This window comes from Magallana gigas, chromosome 9 (genome assembly GCF_963853765.1).
Source record: "Magallana gigas chromosome 9, xbMagGiga1.1, whole genome shotgun sequence".
Classification (NCBI taxonomy): Eukaryota; Metazoa; Mollusca; class Bivalvia; order Ostreida; family Ostreidae; genus Magallana; species Magallana gigas.
In genome coordinates this window covers 12,195,303-12,212,641 of record NC_088861.1, presented here as the reverse complement: position 1 = coordinate 12,212,641, position 17,339 = coordinate 12,195,303, and the positions used below count along the sequence as shown (strand labels likewise).

Below are 17,339 nucleotides of genomic sequence, written 5' to 3'. Positions count from 1 at the left end.
CTTGTATATTCTGTGTTAGTTCCAGGGGTTTTCTTAAGTTGGACAAACAATAGACTCTAATTAGATATACACAAACGAACAAAACTATGTCTAGACAAACAAAGCAGTAATATCCTGCCTGATATAACAAAGGCAGTTGAGGGTCTTTCATCTTTAACATGTATCTAGCAGATCTAGAGTTAGAAATAATGAAAATTGAAAAACAAAATACAAACCTTAAACCGATTATCTAATTAAATCATGCATTTTTGGTTCATTATCTTTATTTTGTTTAATAACCGGAGGAACAGAGAGAGAGAGAGAGAGAGAGAGAGAGAGAGAGAGAGAGAGAGAGAGAGAGAGAGAGAGAGAGAGAGAGAGAGATTTTTTTCACCGATTAATTTATAATAGGAAACAAACATACTTTAATTAGTTTTATGCACATATTAAGATACAGAGACTGCGCTCATCCCTACAATAATTTTGAAACCCCCCAAAAATTATAAAGAATTTTATAACGGCAATCTGTGTCCATCGGAGCGGTGCTGATGATAGCGATCTGTGTTTAATGGAGCGACGATTAAAACCGCCTTGAACACACCCCCCCCCCTTCCTTGGAAATTATATTATCACTCGGATGACCCCCTCCCATCTCTATAAAAGAGCTTTTGCATTTAATATATGTTTTTATTGTTCAGCTTGATCAATATTGACTTAAAGGCCACTTAAAGACAGTGTAAAGGCAGTGTAAAGAGAGCGTAAATGCCACTTAAAGATGCTTAAAGATGGCTTAAAGGTGGCTTAAAGGTGGCTTAAAGAAGTTTGGACATTAAGGACCTATAAGCACTTGCTTAAAGGTGACTTAAAGACGGCTTAAAGGTTGTATAGCCTTTAAGCTCCTTTAAGTCACCTTTAAGCCACCTTTAAGGACTTGCTTAAAGATGGTTTTTCGCCCTGTGATTTAACGTGGGTATCTTAAGAGAGGAGGATCGGGAGCCAGACTCAAGGACGTAGGAACAGGGCGGCAAAATCGATAACTGCCATCTGTGTTTCATGGAGCGACGACCTGTAAACTCAGTTTGCAAAAGACACCGCATTGCACCCTCCCGAGAAGCTAAAGTATCAGTCATACTGTGCCTCCCCTACAACACCTGAATATCTTAGATATAATTTTATGTGTTTAACATGAAACTGTTTAGTTTGATCAAATACGACTTAAAGGCTTCTTTTTAAGTCAAATTTAAGCCACATTAAAGGACTTGTTTGAAGATTATCTTTCTTTCTTTGTCCTGTACCCCACATGTCAGTGTGATTGTTAATTAAAGACAAAGGCTTTTATTTAAATGGCGCGTAAAAGGTGACAAGCTCAGGCTTATTGAAAGGTAGGTAAATAGACAGGATTTCAAAAGTTGGACACCAGTAGCACCAGTATGCCTACGTGTCATTATGCAACTTAGTTATTTGTTAAATGCGCCAGATACTAGTTGCCAGATTTTTAACTTTGAGAATTGTAAGTATTAAAACACGTTTTTTCTATCTTTTAGACGTATATGCTTGTAATTGACCTGTATTGAATTATTTTTACTGTCTTCCAAACGTTTTAAAAGATCTGCACAAATAATCAAGTTGGAAGGTCTATTGAAATTGAAACTAGTTCATGTTGCACTTTTGCAGATCCATTGCTCTATGCGAGTATTTGAGTTACATGCCACAGAACTTCAAATTATCAAAAATAGAAAATCTTGAAATTTACGACGAGCAAGATCGTTTGATCTGCCTCAATACATAGCTTTACACAATTCATGCCATCTCTGCAGTTTAAATAGTTACTTAAATTTGTTAATTTTGTTTGTTTTGAACTCTTGGGAAAGATTGCCTAGTGTTTATAGTCTATTTTTTTTTAGATACAGGGTACTGAGAGTCGAATATATTAACTAGGCTTCATTAGTTTAATAAAGTTTTCTTTTGTAATTGAATTAAAAAATTCAAGGTCATTTACCAATAAATGTGACATCAGAGAGTAAGTTTTTGGCATATTGTAAAGTAGTTCTATAAATTAAATCGTAATATTTTTAATGTTGCTTAATACAACATTTTATGTCTTCCGATTTGTCAATTCTCTATATACGTGAAGGCTATCATAGTAACTGTAGCTTCTTTGAAAGTCTGAGGCCAGTCTGCAAATCTGTGGATTTCGTGCTCTCAATTTACCTTTTATTCGATTAATTAAGAAATAACTCCGAGAAAGTTAACAGCAAAAGTACAAATACTCGGGTGTGATTGTAACTTGATTTTGTTCAGTAGCTCTATAAACACAGTCCGAATTCATAATAAGGAACATAATATGGACACTATATTCGATTGAAGTAAACTATTGCTGTATAAAGCCTGTTTTTTCTATTTTAAAAAATATTACCTGCAGTCTTTCTGCCTGCCTGTCTCTCTGTATTTAAATTGTTTACACTTTTTATTTGCTTCCCATAACAACCTGAACAGTTTCATCGAGTTATAAATATCCAGAAAAAACCAATTATTCCTACGCCGCATCTATATGTTTTTGTCGTGTCATGTATGTTTAAATTACAATCGATTATTCTAAGACATAGAAGACAATACTCACTGGGTGTAAATATTTGAACAGCTCAATGCTTTCTTTAGTGATTCATGCGGGACATCTTTCTTTTCTTTTCACAATAAATGTATTGATTGTAAAAATATGAAAAAATAAATAGTTTACCGCAAATGTATATCAGTCCATTAGCTAAACGAAACAGTCAAATCGTCTTCTATGAGAATTTGAGTCTGACATCATTGTGATTATTTTGTGCAGTCCCTGATTTTTCGTAGGTTGCTGTCGGTTTCGACCAATCGATAAACGGAGCGTCTGAATTTCAGTCCTATGAGGTTATTCAGACCTATGAGTTACAAGTTTCCGTTCGAAATAGAGGAACTCATACTCCGTTGATGCAATAAAAATATAACATTACATGTATGACACATAATACGTTCTACAATGACCTGGCATTTTGCTTTGATTCCCTTACCAGTTCAGTGGTTGTCATACAATATACAAAACGAGTTTTTACATGACTTTTCGTCAAATATAACGTTTTTGGGTAAATGTAATAACTGAATGTGGTGAAGCAGGAGTAGTTATCTTGGCCTTTTTTAAAGGGTGTGTAGTAATGAACGTAACATAACAATAGAATTAGAATTAAGTGTGTATATAAACATTTTCATTTGGTATTTATAGATAATAAACTGCTTAGCCTACATTATGATTTTAGATAAAAGAATGGTCCTCATACTAAAGACGATTGTACATTAAAAAATCACAAGATTTGCTGTACATACTATTTTTAAATTTTTGAAAATTTGTTTGGGAGAAAATAGTCTTGCATCTATTTTTTGCTGTTCTTAATCGAGCTCGATGGTCGTATTGATTTGGATTGATTTCCTATCCCTTGTATTCATTTGCCTTATAAAAAGAGCACTATGTATAAAAAAAAAGAAAATACCAAAATTTAAAAAGTGAACTTAATGGATTATTTTAAGTGATATTAGTTTATAGGATGTTTAATGGGTTTTTTTCTTCTATTTTGTAGGCAAAGGCTTAAATACCAGGAATTATACATACGTTTTATGTGGATAATGGGTTACAAAGCAACCATCACAGTTTCTTTTATTATCTGGACGGAATGCACAATGGTCAGTAACAACTTGTCGTTAATTTATGTATATATCATCAGAATTAATCGAGGTTAATTGCAAAATTTTGAAGAATGCAAATATATGTTCAGCATTTTCAATTGTCTTTGATTTTTTGAACTAAGATATTTATAAACAGATAACTATAATGACTTAATATGTTTATTGTAACAGATCTGCACATGCTCATATATCTGATATGACAATAAATCAGTACGGAGCAATGTATTTTTTAAGTTCATATTACTCTATGATGACTAGACAAATTATGTTTTAAAAACTTTTATATGCCATTAAACTATTTATAACCTAAGGTAACTTTTGATCACCTTTGAATCGCGTTTTTTCCCGATAACCACTTAAAAAATTTCAACTAAAAGTTAAACATAGCATCATAGGGTTTTGAGAAACATACCTAATTGTAGGTTAGGATGAATAAGGAAAATGATGTTTTAAAACTTACTTGAAGAGCAAAATAAATATTCAAATAAATTGATTGTAGAATTAAACAGTCCAAGGATAAAAATTAAATCCATTAGAGGAAAACAATATTTACATACATTGTAAAAGTTTATATTATATGGTTTTTGATTTCAACAGTTATCGAAGGAGGAATACATGTTGGCCTAAATGTTTTTCTGGTCCCATGGAATTCATAGGGTTCTAAAACCGAGTTTGTACAATATTACAAGAAACACACTCTGAAAGAATTGGAGAACGTGAAAACAACACAGATGCAATACAAATGGAAAGTTTCGAAATGTAGTCATATGGGATTCTTCACTTACTAAATGGAACTGTAATAGCATTTATCAGCCATTTTTATTAGCTAAAAAACAGAAAAAAAATCTAATACAAGGAATATTACTTAAATATGAACTGCCTTTACTCCGAAAGAATAAAAGAAATTAGTAAAACATTGAAAAAAATGTATGGAAAGAAAATGATAAACACAGATTGTTTAAATATTGACTGCCTAGATTCCGAAAGAAATAGGTATTAAACGTATTTTTGATGAAATCCATGAGAAGTACAGGAATGACAATTCAATGGGGTCTAAAATTCAAACATATATTTTTTCTTAAAATAAAATGCGTTTAATTACAGTTGATCAATATGAAGAAGTGTATTATATAAAATTGTTGTACTCCTGTCACTGCTTTGTTCGTTGCATTTCCTAATGGGATGTACTAAATTTAATGTTAGGTCAGTTTAGGCATTGCTGCTCAGGTAAGCGTAGAAACCACTAGATCTTAGTAGTTTTTAAATTAGATTTCAGATAGCAGGTATTGTGTCTGGTCAAATCATACGCTAGATGTTGTCAATTCCTGTCCAAAAACGAGGTCAGAGGTGGCAAAACGGGCAACCCTGAAGAACTGTACATCATTGGCGGCAATTCAGAATTGTTCAACGCCAGATATATTCAAATATCACTGTGTCATGAATGAATTTCAAAATGCCTTCGTTGAAGTATGTGCACCTTCATTTTACATATTTGGTACGTTTTATGGTATATATTTCTTAAAAAATATGTTAAGTAAATCGGTGATCAACAATTAACAATAATAAAACTGTTAATATCATAAACTACATGTAATACCATTCGAAAGATTCATAACCTTCAAATACCTTTATGGCACGAAAACACAATCCGTTAAAATAAATAGTTGTTTTCAAACGTTTCTGTGCTTAAAAAAAAAGGTATATCGTAGTCAGTAAATGACCTATTTTCGTCTACAATATGGTTCATTTCTGATTATTGAAGATGCCGGTACAAATCAGTAAAGATGTAATCGATTAAAGCATATATTCACACGCGTTGGTGTTTGTTTTCATTGTTACTTGTTGAACATGATCAGTTTTTGTAGACTCCGTTGTTACATGTAAGTTGCTAAAAAAAAATCAAAAATGGTTTTAAAGTATAAATCATGAAAATAATTTCTTAGTAAACGTCATTGATACTTTCTTACGTTACATCGAAATAATGTTTAAATATAGTATGAAATATTAAATCCTGAGAATATTTGCCGACCTGAAATATGATAAAACACATAGTTAATAAACTAAAAGTACGTTTACTGTCAGTATGAAATATTTTCTACGTTTGAAGTTCTTCAATAAATGTTAAGATAAGGTTTAAAGTTTTCGAACATGCAAAAATTAAGTTTTTACTCGATCATAGGTTTAGCGAAATATCAGCCAAATGATATTGAACACAAAAATGTTCATATTCCAGCTTTGTATTGTTTGAAATGATTTTCTCAGCAGAAAACTTTAAATTTAAAAACCTTATCTCGATCGTAATGAATGCAAAATAAGCTTTACGATGCTTATATATTATAAAATTCAAAATATTTACAGGATTTTGCACAGAGTATAATACATATGGGGCTGTAATTCAACCACATTATCGCTTGAAATGCAGCAACGTAGATCCACCTTGTGCAGCTCGATATATATCTACTGATGCCTATCTCTGTAAGTGAAAACAGATAAATGTGCACTTTTAACTGTTATGAATTAAATCTTAACGCTATTACAACAACTCAACGGTTAATTCTTAAATATTGACGGGTCAATGACCGAGTTATAATTGCAACTATTTTATTGATATAAAATTAAAATATTCAATTATCTGAGTTAAAAAACAAGTTTCTATGTTTTACAACATATATTAAAATATTTTTCATAACTCGAGAAAAATTATCATTTTAGTCTTTTTATTTGCGCATAATTACATTTTTACATTTCAACTGGACGTCAAAATCAAATTTGTGTTTTATTTAGTGAAAGTGACATTTTTACAATCTGAGAAGTAACTATTTCATTTGCAACGAAAAAATGCATAAGAATGATATTTGTAATGGTCAATCAAAAGTTAAATATCATTTACCAATTTTCAGGTGAGATACAAAGGGCACAATTGTTGTTTTGTACACAGGTCTAGATCTTACATGTACAATATCATCTTGGTTGCTGGATCAAGTATAATACGTGTATTATAGTGTTCATTCAAACATTAGGCAATATTTAAGTATGTTTAAAACTTACAGATACCTAAAAACAAACAATCATGATATTCTGATTTGGATGATTTTCTAACCAATATAGATAGAACGGCTGTAAACAGTTATAATAGTTGGCACCATTCCTCTTCTGTTACCTTATAGTCGACATTCAAAGTTTGCTTTAACAATACATTTACGTTACACCAGCATTTTAAACAATAAAAATGAAAAATAAATTTTCAACACAATTTGATTTGAATATTAAACAATCTCTTTTTTTAGAATGCATAAACTGTTGACATAATGTTTATTTTCTTAGATACTGGCTGCTATGACCTTGTAAAAAATCACATATTTGAAAAGTCAACAAAGGTCCCGTCCCAACTTGACAACCTGAACAACACGTCTAAAAGTTTGGAAAAAAATAAAAGGTTAGAGTAAGCAGCCTTATTATCAATCCCCCAACTCCAACTTTCATGACACAGATAATCAATGATATACAGTAAGGAAATACCCTCATTATTGATTAATACCTTATCTAAAAGAATATTCTTGACAGATTGTTTCACATTATATTGCATAATTCAGTACAGGAATGTTAATTATGTAATAGATACACTGTACTTAATAATAAAAAGTCACATCATAGATAAAACTAATGAAGTACAATGATTATTGTTTACATTATTATTACCTTTGCTACATTCGGTATAACTTTTTCAAAGCTTGTCATTTTCAAGGTTTACTTTGAGATGTTGATACATATTCTATGTTTTCAACTGAATTCAAAACCAAAAGCTCTTAATGGAATGTATATGCTCTAGCATATCTGATATCTACTGTGTTTAACTGCTTTTTTTTTTTTACAACACTTTGAGATTGTGTCGTCATTTACTCTGAAAATGCGTTATCTTGTCGTCGATTAAACAGGCCAAATATTTTTTATTTTTTTATGCTTTTTTAATACTTAAATGCAATGTTTTCAGGCCAAATGACAGTGCCTATGTCATCCGAATCGGTGTTATATCCGTGGTTTCAATAGCAGTTGTAATCTTTGTCGGTACATGGCTATTTGTAAGGCTATATGCAAGAACAAGTAAGTCACCATATATTATATGTATTTCGGCATAATGTTATATGTAAATGCATACTGATTTTATGAAAATATGTATACTTGTAATATACAACTTTGTAAACCATTATATATTGTATATGGCAGTTTTACCTTACACAAAATGTTGTTTTTAGGCTCTAGGGGTCTTTCTCAGAAGTATGAGAAATGTAAGCCAGGTAACGTATAATACATTTGATTCAAATTACATGTAATAATGAAAATTGTGCAAAATGTCTTTACAAAGAACAATATAACTCATGCAGAGAAAATGTGCATTCAGTGTGAACAGATGTGACAGTGTTGTTTTAAGCGGGATTTTCTTGATAAATATTTTTTTTTCTGTATAACGTCATCTTCCTTTTTAATTATAAACAGTTCATGCAGATCGATGTCTTTCTTTTTTACACAGATGCCACATGTCCCTAGTGGGAACGCACAACTTGCAAATCAACGACTGGAACCTGATATTGGCATTTTTTCTGTATTTCGACGTCAAAGACGTATTCCTGTTCCCCCAAAGGGAAAAAGATCTTCCCAAGAACCTGAACAATTGTTTTAATCCCTTTCAACGACAAGTAGCATAAACCAAAAATGGTACCTTTAAACTGTTATTCACATTAATGTATCAATTATATATGTGAATACTTAGTTTGTATGGTCGAAATACATGTGCAGAACACTATATGTAGGAGTCATAATTGTTTGTAATGAACTAAAACAAATACTTGCTTTACAACAGATGGAGTTTGCAATTCTTGTTTTGCATTCAACAACAACTATTTGAGTGCAATCAAATATGACATTAAAAATTCTAAAATAGCAGATTGATTTTGCCTGTTATTCACATTATTTTCTACTAGTGTGGATTGTCGTGTATTTTAGCATTAATTAAATGCAATGGTAAAGAGTGAAAACGTAACTGATACTACAGTGATAAAATGATAAATTATTCGGTAAATGCCTTGTTTCAATGACATCAACTGTATATTTACTGATATGTGTTTTCAGATAAAAGTTGAATAAAATGTACTCAACATTTATAAGAGAATGTCAAGGCAAACGAACTTGGTTTTATATCGTTCCAGATATGTTATCTCAATTTGCACTCTAAAAAATTAAAATAAGTACTTGTGATAAGCAAACGCTATGAGATTGCTCTTTAAATTTATGTTTGAAACGATATTTTTCATATAGGTACATGTATGCATCACATTCATGGGCTTTAAGAAATGAATTAATGACATAATTTTGCGCCATTAATTGTAGTGTAGCAGTTTTTTTTTACTGCTTTTATACTTACAGATTGTAACTGGTGCGTACATTCAATTGACCTAGTTTTACAATGTCTGCCTTGCAGTACTGTATAACTAATGAAAAATGAAATTTGATGTAGGATTAAGCTATTAGTTATTTTTGTTTTTACAATTTGAGACAATCATAATTTTTTCATTACTTTAAAAAGTGTTGACTTTTTGTGTCCGATGCTGCTCTAAAGTTCTTATTTGACAAATGTTGAAAATAATCTTTTAAATTAAAACATTAAAATGAATGTTTTAAATACACCTGCAACGTGTGATATTCGTGTGGAACTTGATAACGACACCTTAAAGTAATAAAACCATGGGAAATGGTATTTTCTTGGTAGTGTAAGCTATTCTCTCTTATTTCAATTGTTCCTGCAATGTTTACAAAAACTTGTAAGAGCTTGAAAAAGTCACATTAGAGTATTAGAACCATTGGGGAAATGTACGTTCTCGGTAGTGAAAGCGATTGTTTCAGTGTTTTGAATTGATGATGAAAGTATCATAAAAAATCATTGAGTTTTAAATTCCGTAGCAGTGACTTATCTAATGCGATACATGTATACCCCATTGTTGTCATTGGTACACAGGGTCTCCAAAATCTCAAGTCAAATTTAAAGTGATGAACTCATACAGGCCGCATCGATGTTTTGAATATCCAACATAGTTGCATTTAAACCTTTAACATGATAAAATACATGAACTGTTAAATGTGGCGCTATCCGATGCATCATAGATCGACAGATGATTTACATGAGAACTGTCTGATTAAGCGTTTTTTAAGGGACACAAATAAGTGGCTGACCACAAACAGCAGAAAGTCCAAAATGACAAATTGCAAGGTAAAACCAAAATAAATAGCATGTAGGTTGATATATTCCAGAAAATACCAAATACGAAGGCGTAAGCTCTAATATAATTTTATATAACTTATCAAATAAATTAAATACTCGATATTGTAGCATACATTTCAGGTATATATTTATTACTTTCCCAAACTTTTGTCAAAGCCAAATTTGATGTACAAACACTTTGATAATTGCTTTTATAAAAAAAAATATATACCCAGCTTCCCTTTGTGTTTAGCTGACACAATAAAGAATTTTAAATTTATGGGAAAGAACACGCTAACCTTGAACGATATACGTTTTAAACATATGCAGGTATTTATACAGCGGGGATGTTTAGCATTTTTTAAATATTTAGAACATAAAGTGTTTTAAACATGTGTAAAAATAGCGGAACGTTCTATTTCTTGTCGGATTCTCCCCATCACACATCCTTGTAAAGTGACTCTGTCGATGATGACTTCAAAAACTTTGCCATGCGTTGGACATTCAAAGCATGAGTCAGAATACTATCATTCTTTGAAGTACATGCGTTTTGATTTGCTTTTTTATAGCATTCCTGGCGTGGTTTGCAGCCTTCACAATGGTATTTACTTTGGCAGATAGAGTCATTGTATATAATAAAAGTATAGACTGTCTGAGATATCAAACTAAAATATTTTGGTAGATTTTTTCAATACTACAAGGACAGAAATATCTTTTGAACATTTTAGCTTTTTATCAGAAGACATGAATATTATAGTAGATAATTCTTTCAATCGCCATTTTGATTGACATTTTATGACAACATTGATTACGTATTATTTGCTAAGGAGTATAATAACTAAATATTTTAATCGATATGTTGATTATCTCCAGATATATTGAATCTTTCTCAAATGTGGTTGTTTATTAGTTTCTACCAGTTCTTAGAGAATTCCAAGTTAAGTTTCAAAATCACCCGACAAAATCCTTATTTAACCTCACTACAAGTGATTGCTGAACCATTTACCATACGTTTAAAGAATGGCTTCAAATATCGTCGCGATTTTTAGAATGCGTATATAAAATCATAATTCGATCGTAAGCAAAACTGATGACATCTTCAAAAAAAATTTAAAAGGCACGTAAATAGATGAATGGATATTTAGTGTCTTTATTCGTGGCACATGTAATGTTTAGAAGGACTATTTAAAACTTCATTCATAAAAAAGACCCACAAAAATTGTCTAAAGCGGGCTAAGCTGTATTAATGGATCATAAAGATTTTAAATATTTCATATGTCACATTATATTGTTTTGTAGGTATATTTACTATATGCACTAAAGAAGTAGATAAAACTCTCCAATCTACTGATTGGTATCTCTAATACCCCATCAAAATTTCAACTTTTTCAACCATTCTCCCCCTCATAAAATCATAAAATAGGCGATTAGATAATCTCCTTCATTAAAGTTTTATCTGCATTAACAGAGAGCCATGAATGAAAAAAAATAAACTTTGGCATGTTAAACTGCCGAAATACAATATCATTAAGATACTTTAGGTTTACATTATTTTAAAGAACAATCATTGCAATATTAGATATAGCTAACCAATTTTTAATTGATAATTCATTAAATATAATCATAATCACATTTATTCGTGTTTTGTTAATCCGTGTTTAGCTGATTTCGCATAAACAGCGTGAAAAAGTCACAAAAACTAATCATATTCGTTAGTCAAGTCACAATTGAAAATCGTGGTCATTAACATACCACACTTCTACCAATTAATCTGGTCAATTTGAAAGTAAACAAATTGTCCTAGATTTGTACAACCGTCTTTTTTTCTTCCACAAAGATAATGTTTTAGCGATAACAAAAATTATGTTATATTGGCATGAAATGGTGTATTTTTCTTTATTGAAACTTAATTGACTGGCTTGAAATATCCAATGAATACCTTGTGTTTAACCAAAAGATTAAACAGTGTAGCAAAAACGTAAATACAAATATTGTTTAAAATTAAAAAGGACAATAAATTTAAAAAAATCGATGCTGACAATTATTCACTTCATGCGGTTATGATTTTTCATTTTACATTTTATATGTGAAATAATTCAGCATGCTAGGTGCTTTTAATGTTTGAATTTTGTAAACGTAGAGAACTAGAATTATCACAAAATATTTTGTTGCAAGTTTCATTCTAACCAATCCCTCCCATTCCCGATATACATGTCAAATTGTATATTAGAATTAAGCAGTAGTATTTGTTATGGTCAAATTATACATTTCATATAGTTAATGTATCTACTAAGTTAAATAATAATTTTGCTGATACCAAAACAGCCATGAGTTTTATCTAAAATAAGAAAAAAACGTAGGTGTTTGACCGACAAATGTATTTATCTATGCAGATATTGTCACAGAAAAAAAATCTGATAAATAAAAAGTGGAATTTTTCGATGGTTTTCCGTGCTTCCCCCTCAAAAGTCCTTAAATTGTTTGTGCTAATAGGGACATGGCGCATTTTGTCAAATTTGAAATTTTCAATTTATATACGACAATATTGGATGAATATCATTTTTACAGTTGAAATTATAATCTACAATAGGTTGTTGATATGTTGCCCGATATAATCCATTTTTAATACAAAGAGTATGCAATCCTTCCAGTATTGTGTCTTTAAACATTTTAAAAATGCTCTTAAGATATCAATTTCAACAACAGTATTCCAAATCGTAAAGCTTTACAATCAGTAATGTGAGATATATAACCTTCCTTGGTTGACCATAAGTTAAAAGAAATAATTGTCAAGAATCACAAAAACATAAGTATCATCGATAATTTTCGTAGAACAGGTTCTCAATTACTATCATTTAGTAACATATAGGCTTAATTACTTGCAAGTATAAACTGAAAAGTGTTTTATATAAAAAAAAAAAAAAGCAAGGAGATGTGCACGTGGTTAACGTAAATGAAAGAATGATTTTGAATAGTATGCACATTTCTGTTATCATGAAAGTTTTTCGCCCACACTCATCAAGCAAACAATACCTAGGAAAACCCCGATTTATACTGCTTTAAAAATCACATCACAATCTTGTTTTGAACATAACCAATTCCAAGGGCCTTGGCGCTATAAGCTTGAAGCAACATTTGATAAGTATACAGGTCCTCAAGATGAACTTTTTTTGTTTGATGATAGTCGCATCTCTCGGCAAGACAATTATTGCAAAAGGTGGTTAACGAATTTGATATAGGTATGAAATTTAAACAAAAACTATTTGTCAACATATGATAACTTTAGAAGTGTTTTCAGTTATCGTAGATTTAAAGTGCGTGTATACAGAAAAGGACACACTCTCAGATGCAAAGTTTGACCCGGCAACACAGATCTGCTGTCAAAAATCAGGAGTCCATGAAAGATTTCAGCAAGGCAAGGAAATGGACTGTTGTGGGGGTAAGAAATATATTACAATGCTTAGAATTATTCACTGTGAACAAAAATGAATGAATGTCCAAAAAAACAATGATAAAACGTAGCATAATACTTTTATTTGTGGATGTAAGCAACTAACGCAAACACAAAACTTTAATGATATACATATGTTCTTACATTTATCAAAGGTCATATGAAACGATATCCTGACAATAATGAGTTATACACGGGAATGAGTTCATAAGTGCTTATTCAATAAGACTGGCATTGTTTTTGTTTTTTTTTTATGCTAAATTTTAGCGCCACGGTCTATCAAAATCACTTAATCGGGAAAAGGAACATTGACTAACGCGGCTTACCTCCCTTGTTTAATACGCCAGTAAGACCCAATGGTCTTATAAAGCTCTATAGTGAATTCAAATATCCATGTCGTTTGCAGTATTTTAAAAGAAAAAAATGCTATTTTACATAAAAACTTATAAAATCATACAATAATCAACCATTACAGTATATCTTCTCAAGAAATTAAATCGTGTGCGTTTATATTTAATATTGTGTATATATTAAATTTATATTAGAGACTCGAGAATCAATGATTTTCTTCATAGATTTACATGTATTTATAATATAACTTTAATATATGCATGTACATGTATATATGTTGTGTTTCAATTAATTTTGATAAAATTGTCAAATTCAGAAAGAACTGATCGGGTTTTTTTTCTCATTTCCAGTTTCATGCAATTCATGATTTTTTTTACACATGTTATAAGCAACATATGCTGTCTCATTCACTTCAAAATTGAATTGTTAGTTTTGTTTTAAAGTTAGAAATATAATACCATTTAATTATTTTTAGTCTTAGAAAATTCCTTCGAATGTTTTGATTTTAAAACGTGTATTTGTATGTTCGGTGTTTTGTTCTTACAGCGTATATGTTCGGTGTTTACTCAATGATTCCTTTTATCTCACTTTCTTCCTTAATGTTTGCTTTCGTTCCTTTATTATATTTATTGATGCTTGTTTTTCATTTATAATTCTGTTGATTAACTACGCATTCTTTCACATTTGATTACGCATTCTTTCAAATTTGATTTTTCTCAAACAACCGTTTTATTTTACCGGTACATTTTCAAATCCTTAAATGCCATGTTTCCGCGATCTGTAAATACACGTGTACACAAAGTATTTTCTAAAGGTATTGCTACATGTATATACATGTATATATCAATAAATCAGAACTATTTAGGCCAGATTAATTAGAATTTGCCAATCTAATTTTTAAAATTAATGAGAATATTTTTGCGGTATTTTATAGCAGCTTTTAAATCCAAACTGTACACAATGCCTCAAACATTTTCATTGACCTGTCTTATACTTTTTCATGTGACAAAATAAATCAAATCAGCTAAAGAAATTTAATCTTTTTTAAATGTAACTCAGTCTTCATACGTATCGTAGAAGAAAGATGTGTCTGTTTCAAAAGGATTAGAATAATTCATTAATCAGCTGTTACTATTGCATTTCTTTCATTAAATTAACGACCAATTAAAACTAAGTCATCTATACTACGAAGTTTTAATGCATTGTTTACATCGTTGGGTCTCTGTGACGTCATACATCCACAAAATCAAGTACGATAAGCGGGGAAGAATTTTTTCAGGTGCTGTGTTTTTACGGTTAAAGGCAAAAAATCTTACTACACGTATTTTAACATTTATTTATACCAAGCTTTTTATCATTATAAAAGAAAATCACAGTGTTAAAATTTGTTTCATATGACCTTTAAGAAAAAGAAAGTAACGAAGAGGCTGAACGCAACATAACACACATTTGCTGCAGAAACTCAGGTGTTCACGAAAGATACCAAGACAATCAGGAAGTTGGATGTTGTGGAGGTGAGTATTGGATCAAGTATATAGTTTTTGAATGTTAATACAAATTTAAAGCTTTTTTACTACAAATGAAATCGAAATGCATGGTACAACGCAGATAATTGAATTGATTTGAAGTTTACTTAAAATATAAACGCAAGTATTAAGTGTAACTGTACATACAAGTAGTTATCCATATGTGTGTGTGTGTGTGGGTGGGTGCTTGGGTGGGTGTGTGCGTGTTTGCAATTCGGCAAATTCTAAAGAATAACAACGTTCTTGAATACAGAATATATCTGCAAAGTGGAATCTGAGCCATGTCCAGATAAAAAAACACTAAAAAAGGATGTCAAGAAGACATATGGAAAAAGTAAGTTTTAAAACGTAATTTTAGTTCAATGTTCATTTCTAGAAATAAGAATCCTTTGGATGACAGCTGCATGCTTTGTATTTATAGTCTATTGGTTTTTGTGTCTCTTTATAGCAATGTTTAAATATTACATATTTTGATTCTTATGATAAAATATAAAAAGTCAACAACAATATTATACTTTGAAACTTGTGAATACAGATTCAGAAATATCCCAGTCACGAAAAGACACAACCAAATTGCCTGGAATCAGGGATTCTTTGCTACTGCATCAACAATGGAGTATGGAGGCTGATCAACTTTCAAATGAAAGGTAAAAAATTAACTTACGCTAAAACGTTCTTTTTTTTCTTTTTTGAAAGTTGGAGGGGTGTAATATACTTCGTGTGATAACTGAAAATGTTATTGTCATATCATATTTCCAAATTTCCTTTCAATTTTTGTAGATTAGCCAAAAAAGTTAAAAAGATCAAGAAAGCCATCAGTCGCCTTATGAAAGTATTTCAAGGGGCATTTTAAACAGAAAAATCCATTAGTGTTCACTAACCTGTCCAAATGAAAGCATCTAAGACTCAATAGCCTGATTTATTACCTTTATTTTGTTTCTTTTATGATAACATTTGTATTCAAGCATTTTATTTTTGCATTTTAATATATCATGTAACGTCATAACAAAATATCCCTTATCAAAAAGTGTAGAATCATATAGTATTACATCTATTTTTTATGTCATGAAATAAAGAACATGCTTATTATATATGGTTTAAAATTATTCATTGTCTGGTAAAAACACCAAAGAGGAAACAAGCTCTGTAACTCTCTTACAATTTGACAACGGACACTAAAACTTTGTTGGAACTATGAATATAAGTAAAATGTACACGGGTTGGGTATATGAAATGTCTGTCAAGATTACAAGTGCATGTCGTATACACCGCTGAAAAAGCCGATTGTTAACCTATTTGTTGTTATCATATCGGTTTGTTTTTCAATTGCTGCTTCGACGGCTTCCTGAATAACGTTATTGTTATTCATGTAAGAGTTAATAGTAGATGCACATACAACACTCCCCTGGCTAGCGATGAACAGTTGGCCGGAGAGCATCGAACATAAGGTGGAAATTCCCTCCTTTGGTAAGCGGTGACCTTTTTCGTAACCTCTATAGCAATACTTTTCAAAAGTTTCAGGAGAGTTGTTAGAAGGAGAACAAGGTTGTGGTACCGAGCAATTCATTTGAAATTGCTTGTTTTGCTTGATAGTGGATTTGTTACCAGTGTCTATTTCTGTGTAGGTGGCAAGATAAAAACTAATAAAGATAATTGCTGTACTGGCTTAAGTAAATGGGTTTCAAGATTCACCGATCTCAGTAATTTCACAGAGAATTGATATATTAATTTCCTTGAAATTACAGTTTAAACAAGAAATGTTAAATATATACTATATCTTGCAGTTAACATTTGATAATGATAATATAAATGTGACAATATTTTTTATGTATTTCTACCTATAATACGAAGAAAAGTTTAATTGTATAGTTGTTGGAAATGAAGATATTCTTGCTTCAGAGTCAAGTATTCTATTTGTAAGACAGCTTCAATTACCCATACGCTTGGTGAACCAGTATAAAATCTAAAAATGCATTTTCGATGTAAAAAGCTTTCTAAAATATAGCAACAAGGGATTGTGGATGCGAGATTAAATATATCTAATTCTAGGACATTTGAATAAGATATT

The 17,339-nt window shown here is 30.8% G+C and overlaps 1 protein-coding gene across 7 annotated transcripts; it reads left to right on the top strand.

Annotated features, from left to right (window-relative positions):
- Positions 1-1,235: 1,235 nt before the first annotated feature.
- On the top strand, positions 1,236-16,324 carry LOC105330645 (uncharacterized). 7 transcript variants are annotated; one of them, XR_010709520.1, is made up of 9 exons: positions 1,236-1,361; positions 3,585-3,687; positions 4,960-5,185; positions 6,049-6,165; positions 7,015-7,132; positions 7,682-7,791; positions 7,944-7,985; positions 8,219-8,403; positions 13,242-13,382. XR_010709520.1 is itself a non-coding variant. In XM_034475169.2 (8 exons), the coding sequence occupies exons 2-8, from the start codon at positions 3,622-3,624 to the stop codon at positions 8,233-8,235; spliced, it is 696 nt and encodes a 231-aa protein (XP_034331060.2). In that variant the 5' UTR covers positions 1,356-1,489; positions 3,585-3,621; the 3' UTR covers positions 8,236-8,869. The 7 variants fall into 7 exon arrangements, 3 of the variants coding, with proteins under 3 accessions (XP_034331060.2, XP_065927957.1, XP_011430798.4); XR_010709521.1 differs by having other exon boundaries at positions 1,356-1,489; positions 7,015-7,126; XR_010709522.1 differs by having other exon boundaries at positions 1,356-1,489; positions 7,944-7,976.
- The last annotated feature ends 1,015 nt before the right edge of the window (positions 16,325-17,339 follow it).

Bases quoted from the DNA above. Each gene is read 5' to 3' on its own strand.
- LOC105330645 (XM_034475169.2), top strand. From the start codon at position 3,622: ATGTGGATAATGGGTTACAAAGCAACCATCACAGTTTCTTTTATTATC. The intron at 7,133-7,681 runs GTAAGCAGCCTT...CAATGTTTTCAG, and splicing joins GAAAAAAATAAAAGGTTAGA to GCCAAATGACAGTGCCTATG. The intron at 7,792-7,943 runs GTAAGTCACCAT...TGTTGTTTTTAG, and splicing joins AAGGCTATATGCAAGAACAA to GCTCTAGGGGTCTTTCTCAG.